At 39.4% G+C, this 10,050-nt stretch overlaps 1 protein-coding gene across 7 annotated transcripts in view; it reads left to right on the forward strand.

Annotated features, from left to right (window-relative positions):
* tox2 (TOX high mobility group box family member 2) overlaps positions 1–6,088 on the forward strand; it is a 118,101-nt gene extending 112,013 nt beyond the window's left edge. For all 7 annotated transcript variants that reach the window (XM_031301789.2, XM_031301785.2, XM_031301786.2 and 4 more), the window contains 3 exons: positions 117–527; positions 613–761; positions 4,064–6,088. In XM_031301789.2, the coding sequence (XP_031157649.1) occupies positions 117–527; positions 613–761; positions 4,064–4,088 (585 nt within the window). In that variant the 3' untranslated portion in view covers positions 4,089–6,088. The remainder of the gene's footprint in view (positions 1–116; positions 528–612; positions 762–4,063) is intronic.
* Positions 6,089–10,050: the final 3,962 nt, after the last annotated feature.

Below are 10,050 nucleotides of genomic sequence, written 5' to 3' on the forward strand. Positions count from 1 at the left end.
TGCTAAAACGATAAAAATCAGATCCACATTGTAAAAAACTGGAATGGTTCTTTAAGGAAGAAGGTAGTGTAACAATGAGTGTAAACATTTTTTCTTCTCCGCCGTCCCCCCTCTAGACATATAATGATCCTGTGGAGACAAAAAGTGCCCAAACAAGCCAGGCTTCTCCACATATGATGCCAGCCAACCCACCCCTGTACAGTGTGCCACATCCCCCACAGCCGTCGTCGCCCTACCTGGGGCCTGGGGCCTTCCCTCTTACCGACCTGCAGAGCTACGCAGGACACGCCCCTCGCCACACCCTGTCGCAGACGCTCAGCCAATCGCAGATGCTGCCCAGCATTAGTGCCTCTCCCCCTTCCTCCTTCCAGATCAGCCCACCCCTTCACCCCCACCAGCAGCTCTCCCTGCACCAGAGCTCGCTCCTCAACCAGCCTATCCGCATGCAGCAGGTCCAATCCCAGCCAATCATCTCTCACCAGATGGGGCTGCAGGCCTCTCTTCACTCCCCACCTCCTGGACAGCAGGTAGAGCAACAAACTAAGGCACACTTGCTGCTGTGGAATACTTTCTACTTTAAGATGTTGAGCTTCATTTTCCTTCTTTCTCCAGGGGTTTTCCCACCTCCAGTCAGAGTATCAGAAGAGCATTGGTGGCTCCCAGTCTCCAGGAGCCCCTGGACCTGGTCCAGGCCCTGGAGTGGCTCAGAGCCATGACTGGGACAGTGAATACTGCAATCGGGAGTGTGGCAACCACTGCAGGTCAGTGAAGACAGAGGAGATGGTTTTATTTGCTTCCCGCAGTCGAGTCTCCACAACAACCTTTGTTACTGAAACTTATCAAATCATATGGTCTTGAAGGACATTTTGAATGGAGACAAATGAATCAAGCTTATGGACATTTGCTTCTGATGTTTGATGTATTTACTTAAACTACACATTTTATTGTGAAAAAGTAAATGTCAATCTTTTTTTAATTCAAGTTTTCCCAGTTGAATTTGTCAGAGAGATACAGACCAATCTAAGTCTTAGACCAGAGCTCCCTTAGAAATAAGTATATATAGTCTTGTCAGACGTCTCTCCCACTGCTTTCACAATATAAGTGTTGAAAATTGTCAGCTCCGTTCCAGTGAGACAGGGGAGACAGCTGGAGAGGTAATAGTGAGATAATAGAGCTTGTCATGTGTTTGTCAGACAGCAGTAAAAAAACAGATGTTCCTAACACAAGTTTTCACTGTTATTGTACTAAACGGTTTGGCAGGGTATGCAGTCCTGCAGCACTGGAAGATATTTTAAGTGTACAGTGTTTGGGTCCGTGTACTTGGTGGCCAACGGATTTTCGTTTTGAAAGGAAAAAAACAAAAACGAAAAACGGCCAGTTTCCCAATTACCATTAGTAAATAGGAAAACAAAAAACGGAAAACAACCCATTATTCGTTTTTTGTTTTGATATTAAAAAACGGAAAACGAAAAACAATCTCGTTATCCGATTGTCTTTGATGTATTTGTAGATGGAACTCGGAAATTAAAATACGTGTGTATAAGTCGTATTCCTTAAAGTGCCCATATTATGAAAAAATCACTTTTTCTGGGATTTGGGGTGTTATGTTGTGTCTCTGGTGCTTCCACACAAATACAAACTTTGAAAAAAATCCAACCATGCTGTTTTGAGTGAGATACGGTTTCTGAATGTGTCCTGCCTTCAGTCTCTGGGTGAGCTGTTCAAAATCGGCACGGCTTGTGACGTCACAAGCCGAAACGAGCAGGCTAACTGCAACCATTAGCTCGTAGTGTTAGCATGCTAACGCTAGCATGCTACCTCGTTCTCAATAGCAAAGCACTGCTACAACACACACAAGTTCACCATAATCTACAAAAGAACTACTTACATGTGCGCCCTCATTTAGAAGTCTCCCAGCTAATCCTGCCTTGTAACTGACCAAAGTTATAGAAACAGCCTTTCTTTTACTGTCTATGGAGCTAGCTAGCTGACATGATCTACATCTGAGCTACTGAGCATGTGCAAGTGCAATCAAAGATAGTACAGAAGAAGAAGAAGAAAAGAGGTCTCACTCTGTAGCTAAAACAGAGACCAGGTGAAAAGAGGAGCTCCAGCAGTGAGAGAGAGTGGTGCAGTACAACAAAAATATGGTGTTTTTTGAAAATTAAACCATGTAAACCTATTCTGGTACAACCTTAAAATACAATTATGAACCTGAAAATGAGCATAATATGGCTGCTTTAATTTTGCATTGGTATTTTTTTCGTGACCCGGAAGTTACTCCCGCCACGCCAAGACCCGCCCTTCAATAGCATTTATTGGCCAGTACCGTCTGTAAGATCCGTTCTGTGCATGCGCATAATTACGTAGTAGAAAACTAACAATGTCCCTGTGCGATTTGTAACCATAGACTGTATATAAGTAACGTGTCAACACTTTACGACCAAACATTACAACTTTTTTATTAAATCTTTTTTTATTAAATCTTTATTATACAATAGTCATAGCTACAAACATTCGAAACTTGTCACTGATCCAAAACCGTGTAGCGACATCGTTGTTGTGTTGTTTACGTTAATGTTTTTACCTAATACTTCGTCTTGACTAATAACCATAGACTGTCTATTATTAATGCGATGAAGTGTAAACGTACATAAGTGTCCTTTTAAAGATGTGATGACAGCTCTCCCAGCCACCACTGCTGTATACCACTATAGTAGCTACATGCTAACGGCAGTAAACACTATAGTAGCTACATGCTAACGGTCATCTTAGCTGGCAATGTTGTTAAATTCTCCCCAATTCCGGGTCACATTCCTGCTGAAACATGTCCGATTGTGTAGTGTTTGGTCTGCGATTTTTGACGTTAGAAAGTGCTGCTTCGTTCCACTACAATCTAACGTTAGCATACTCATAGCTAACTATTGTAGCTGCATGCTAACGCGACATAGTGGAGCATATATAGCTAGCTATGTACGTATATAGCAGGACTTTGTACCGTAAAAAATCACCAATAAAGGCTTCTAAACCAAATACTAAACAAATACAAATACAGTAAAGTGACCGGAATTAGGGGTGAAATGTCCAGCATTGAGCTACATAATAGTTTGCTAGGAGTTAGCTGGTCTCTCACAGAGATCTCATTTGTAGCCCTGTTTTTACCTGATACTTTCATAAAAGTACAAACACATGAAGTGAGAGGTATACACATGCTTAAACTTTATTTAAAACATGGTTAACCTGAAGCAGGACGGAGTCATGACTTATAACACCAAAGCAAGGCTTCTAGCTCAGGCTAGCTAGCGTTAGCAAATTACCTTCAAAGTTGTAAAGAAATGACGAAACGTAAAATTTGAAGCCTTTATTTAATTTGCTACATGGTGTTCTACTGGATGGCCGGACGACCCTCCGTATATCATTAAAAGATACTTTAGGCAACTCCAGCAAACACCTTCACCATCATAACGGTCTACTGTCACTGTCTAATGTTTTCTTCCGGTAACCGGGAATGTCCAAACATCCTTACGCCAATGCGTGCACAGAACGGATTTTACAGGCGGTACAGATCGGGTACTGACAAAGGAATAAGATTTATACACACATTTTAATTTCCGAGTTCCATCTACAAATACATCAAAGAAAATCGGATAACGAGATTGTTTTTCGTTTTCCGTTTTTTTATATCAAAACAAAAAATGAATAATGGGTTGTTTTCCATTTTTTGTTTTCCTATTTACTAATGGTAATTGGGAAACTGGCCGTTTTTCGTTTTTGTTTTTTTCCTTTCAAAACGAAAATCCGTTGGCCACCAAGTACACGGACCTGTTTGCTAGAGTACTATGGGATGTTTCGTTTAATTTACAGGGTTTGGTTAGGGCAAGGTAGAAGCTAAGAGAATGGGTGTCTCGTCTTAAATTGGGGACATCGAGGGAATGAGAAGTGCTTGCAGTCAAAAGAAAATATACTTCCTATTGTTCTGTTCTTTTGTGTTTGAATCCTTCTTTTCTTTGCCATTTTGTCTTTGTTCATAATCTAATCTGTGCTTTTGTGTTTTGACTGGCAGGGACAAGCCACTCTACCTCACCTGAAACTGAAGATCATGGTCTGTCAACAAATATGACACGAGGAGTCTACTCTCACCCCCTCATCCCCCCCTCACCCCTATCCCCTCAACCCTCTTCTGATCTGCACACACTTACACACAGTTCACACTTAACATACAATAACATACATACACATGCAAAAATTCACAAACACACGTTCCACCTCCCAAATCACCACCCTCACCACTTTCTTTTTGTCAATGTAATTATTATTTCTCTCAGTTTCTAGAAGAATTCGTGAGTTTTTTGACTAGATGACTGCTGTCTGTACCACTTAATGTATTAGCAGTCCTCTTGCTGTTTAACATTTGCCAAGCACTTATAAGGCCCCCTTCCCCTCCCTCCTGCTCCCACCATCCTCTCTGAGCTGTGTGTCTATGCCCTCCACGATATACAGGCCGGGCTGTTAGAGCACTCCTCTTCTGTGTCACCATTAAAGTCCCCTCAGGGACCCCATCCAGCTTTAATTAGAATGAGAAAGAAAAAAATACTCTTCCTCTTCTTTAATCATTTTAATTTCCCTTTTGTGTTTTTTTCTTCTTTTCTTTTTGTTGTTGTTGTTGTCGTTGCTGTTTTATTTATTTCTGGCTTGCAAAATTGTTCCTCTTTTTTTGCCAATAAGCGTTGGGCCCTGTACTGTAGAAAAAATATTAACTTCTAGTAGGTTCAGGCTTTGATGTTATGGTAGCTTTGCTTAAGGGCCTGCAAATTGATACAAAAAGCTTGGGTGGGGAAAAGAAACAAAACAAAAATAATCTTTTTTTAATATTTAAGACCTGTTAAGGTCTACTGAGCTGTCACAGTGTGATTGTAAATATCACTTTTATGGGATCAAATTGGGAATTGGAAGTCCGGATAGATTTGTTTCTTCTTTAATATTACATGTACGTCATCGTGTGTGTGTGTGTGTGTGTGTGTGTGTGTGTGTGTGTGTGTGTGTGTGTGTGTGTGTGTGTGTGTGTGTGTGTGTGCGTGCGTGTGTGTCTGGACGTGAGAATGTACCCCATTCATGACGTGTGAAGTCGAGTGTGTATGTGCACGGACACACACTTGCGTTGTGTTGCAGTGTTCGAGTGTTGAGTCTTTCTCGTGAATTTTAACAGCCTTGTGCAGCTGGATTTCAGAGGAGTATTTCACACTCTCGTTCTTGCATTAAATCTGTGCTCACTGGTGTGTTTTTTTCCAATAAAGTTCAATCTAAAACTGAATACACAATATGTGTCCTGCAGATCATTAAATGGAAAGAGCCAGGTGAGAGATAGAGAGGAAAAAGATTTGAAAGAGAAAGAAATGCTGTGAGATAAAATGAGATATAATGTTGCAGGTAAAAAAAAAAAAATATTGCCACAAAATGCCCCCCACCTCCATTTTCTTATTTTGTCCGACCATAATGTCAATTTTGTCTCCTCGACATGCAGAAGTGAAGTAATGACATATGTGAATGGAGCCATCACATCCACATTACAGTGATTTTTTATAAGTTTCTACTTGATGTTTGGTTGTGTTGATCTCATCTTTTTAACTTTTTGTGTGATTAACAGAAATACATTTTGCTGACAAAGACATCTGTATTTATCTCTTTACTGTAGCATAGTTGTTACAGATCTATAACATTTTAAGTTGTGTAAAAAAAAAACATGCCAATTGTAGTTATTTTATTTGTAAAGCCAGTAATGATAAATATTTTAAATGGTTATCAATATATTGTTTTCGCTAGTTGCCCATCAGCCGTTTGACAGGTTTTCTTATTTATGAAAGAAATTAGATCACTTTTGCTTCTTACAATGGAGGTGTATTTTTATTCTTATTTTATTCTATATTTTATTTCCTTTGGTTTGATAGAAATAATGATGACCACAACAATTCTTTCTTTATTTTTTACATTTCGGGTGCTGCTCCTTTTTTTTCTTTGCCAGCAGCATCTGTTTGTGTCACAATGCTTCTTTTATTTCAAACCTGCATAATAAAAAAAAGTTTAAAAGTGATCACGCCTGATGCCTTTTAATTTCCCTGCAGACATTTTGTCCCCTTCTCTAATGAGATGATCACACCTTCTTTTTTTGTTTTAAAGAAATGATAATCAATGTTTTAAAGATCCACCAACACCCACAACTTACTGAACCTTACAGTGCATTTGCACTTAAGAGGGTCACATTTGTATCCTATATTTATATTTAGCTGAGGGTTCCAATGGCATTAGCTAATTGGCCATGAATACAGAGTAAACCAGCCAGCGTGGATATTGCCAGTAAACTATCTTAACAAACAAGAGAGCAGATGCGACAAGACGTTTGTTTTTGAAAGTGATGCATCGTAGGCGTCTAGTATGAGATAAAGAGAACAGAAATGCAATGTGCACACAAACTCAGGCAATCATCCAAGTACTGATTTTACCCCAATTGCACACAAGTCTTCTTAGAGACTTTCTGAGAGATAGAGAGAGAGAGAGAAAGAGAGAGAATGAGAGATTGAAATGGAACTGTCTCGATCCCTCCATTCAATGTTTTATTCATTTTATGTCTGCCTGCCGTCTCTTTCTCAACAGGATTGAATTGGCAAATAGATCATTATTGGCCAATTGGAGAACCTGCCACTTTGTGATATGACACACATTATATGAAAATCACACTCTTACATTCTTAATACAATGCAAGATAAAAGAGGTTTTGGGTGCAGCCACACAGCCCTGTCTACCTTTTGTGTGTATTATTTTCTAGTCTTTTCTGTGTTGGGGTGTTGCCTTTCCTCCTCTCTAGCTGTAGTTATATTTGTGCACATGCATGGTGACAATATCTTACTTTCTTTACTACACATTCTCTCTGCCATACACAGATGTACTGGCAGTCATTGTATTACTGTAGTAAATACTGCGAGGAGACAGTATCACTATGACAATTCCGTCAGTGCCCTTAATCCCATCCCTCGTCTCAGAGTCAAAGTCATGAGGCTGACAGAGAATCAAAAGCTGCAATTTATGGTGGAGGATGCCACTGAGAAGAGGTGAATACAGTGGCCTTGTTGGTTTCCATAGAATCCTAAAGACCAGTGCAGCGATAGAATAAATGACATCAGTAATAGCAGGCTGGTTGACAAAGACGAGGTCGGTGTGGTATCCATTTAGAAGAGTGCAACATTAAAGTGATGCAAAACCACTATAAACGCACTGTTTAATACTGAATCAGAAGTAAAATATTGTCATTTGAATGAAAGTTTAGTTGGAAGTGATTCTGAAATGTTTCATGTTTTTGACTTTGATGCAGGTTCATTTATTTTCAAATCATGTATTTTCATTTATTTTAAATCAAAATGGGCTTTAAAGGGATATTTCACTGTTGGAAAGACGAATATATCTTTAAATTGGGTCACTTGTGTAGTAGAAATGTGAAAAGAATTATAGAAATTGGTGCCTTCTAGGCCAAGATAAGCAAGAAAATGTGTTTTTGGCTCATATGCATGGGCGTAAATCTGATCTAACAGTAGGGGGGGACAATAAACATAAAATTTCTGAAGAGAAATTTTTGAAGGGGACACAAATAATACAGCCACAATTATACTCGTAGAGGACATGTGTACACAGAGGAAAACCTTAATACTATCATTAGTGTAGCATGGAGACTGTACCATTATCATTCTTTTCATTCTTTCTCTTGAGTCATTGAAAAAGCTGACTAAATTGACCAAAATATTCTTCTTTAAAACCATGTATTTATTTTTAAGTTGTTTACAATCAAGCCACAAAAATACCTTAAAACATAATGACTTATTTTGAAAAATTGTCCCCATATAAAAGAAATACAATACTTTTGTACACTTGTTAAAGTGCCCATATTATGAAAAAATCACTTTTTCTGGGATTTGGGGTGTTATGTTGTGTCTCTGGTGCTTCCACACACATACAAACTTTGAAAAAAATCCATCCATGCTGTTTAGAGTGAGATACAGTTTCTGAATGTGTCCTGCCTTCAGTCTCTGGGTGAGCTGTTCAAAATCGGCACGGCTTGTGACGTCACAAGCCGAAACAAGCAGGCTAACTGCAACCATTAGCTCGTAGCGTTAGCATGCTAACGCTAATGCTAACGCTAGCATGCTAACGCTAGCATGCTACCTCGTTCTCAATAGCAAAGCACTGCTACAACACACACAAGTTCACCATAATCTACAAAAGAACTACTTACATGTGCGCCCTCATTTAGAAGTCTCCCAGCTAATCCTGCCTTGTAACTGACCGAAGTTGTAGAAACAGCCTTTCTTTTACTGTCTATGGAGCTAGCTAGCTGACATGATCTACATCTGAGCTACTGGGCATGTGCAAGTGCAATCAAAGATAGTACAGAAGAAGAAGAAGAAAAGAGGTCTCACTCTGTAGCTAAAACAGAGACCAGGTGAAAAGAGGATCTGCAGCAGTGAGAGAGAGCACTGCAGTACAACAAAAATATGGTGTTTTTTGAAAATTAAACCATGTAAACCTATTCTGGTACAACCTTAAAATACAATTATGAACCTGAAAATGAGCATAATATGTCTGCTTTAAATTAGCTGATCATAATGTAAATTAGCGAGCCACTAGTAAAGCTCATCTGCTCACCCTGACAGCCACACACCTCCAAAAATATGAACTGAGCTCAACACACTTACCTGAGACTCTCCACCTGACTGTCCCTGGTTCCTCTGTTCTTTCTGTCTCCTTTGCCAGTGACATAGTGACGTTAGTATTTCCATAAGCACCCATTCTTATAAAGATGTTACCAAATTGTCTTGATATGAGGACTTATTGTACTTACTTGGCATTTTGGTGTAGGCCTACTGAAAAAGGATCTTATGTCTGTTTTTCTTTTCTCATTTTATCTGGGCAACAACAACACAAATCTTTAACGTCAGATGTCTAAATATGAGTTAGTTTCATAGGTTCACCACGCGGTCTTATTATAATTATGAAATTATCTTGCGTCCTCCACATAAATATTAGGTTTTGTCCCAGATTCCGTCTGCAATAAAGTTTCCTGCATATCTGTACCAATGTATCCCGGTGGTACACATGTGCGGTAGTTTGAATTGCACATAATTGTTGTAAAACTTTTCTGCTGAGAAGCCAGTTTAGCGAAGATTCAAAATGGCTGACGCTCGTTTTGCTTCGGAAAGCTTCGTGTAAAGACAACAGTCCAACCTCCTATGGGCGGGTTGAAAACATGCAGAAGTAGCTCCTACTACTGACTGTAGTCCATTGCCTCTGGGCAAAAAATCTTCCGATGACGAAAAAATCATCGTTTTACGTCATCAGAAGATTTTTTCAAGACCTACAATACAGAGATCTCTCGTCTCAGGGGGACTTGAGGGAGGGAAGCACGGTCATTCGAAAATACTACCGTGTTTCTACTGATACAAAGCTTAATGCTAAATCGGTGAAGTATCTCTTTAAATGATTCATCTCAGCCCTATTTTGTGTCTACTGTCGGATCCATGTGTTTGATATGGTCTTATTTTATCGAGGTTTAATTAATGATGAAACAAGTGTCCAGTATCCTAAAAATGAACGACCCAGTAAAACAAAGCAAATTCTTCTAAATGTTTTTCAGTGGTGCAAACTGTGTGCATGACTGCCAGATCTTTTTTTTTTATTAAGTTATTTATTTATGTATGTATGCAACTGATTACTAAAAATACAACCTTGCATGTACAACAGTTTGAGCATGTTTGTAGACAATAAATCTGAGGCCAAGCTCAGCGTGTGTGAGTGTGAGTCTGTGGAGTCACTCAGCCAACGGTGAAAATGTTCCATCAGGAACAGGCGTGTAAGATCCACCCTGTCAAAAGCCTTTTATTTCCTTAAAGCATGTACTTCATTTTCTTGTTTTTGTAGTTGTTGTGGTGGTGGAGCAACGCACCATCACATTTCATGCGAGTGTGAATATAAATAAGGTAAATCTGACCACATGAGACAACAAGCTAG

This window comes from Sander lucioperca, chromosome 6 (genome assembly GCF_008315115.2).
Source record: "Sander lucioperca isolate FBNREF2018 chromosome 6, SLUC_FBN_1.2, whole genome shotgun sequence".
NCBI lineage: Eukaryota > Metazoa > Chordata > Actinopteri > Perciformes > Percidae > Sander > Sander lucioperca.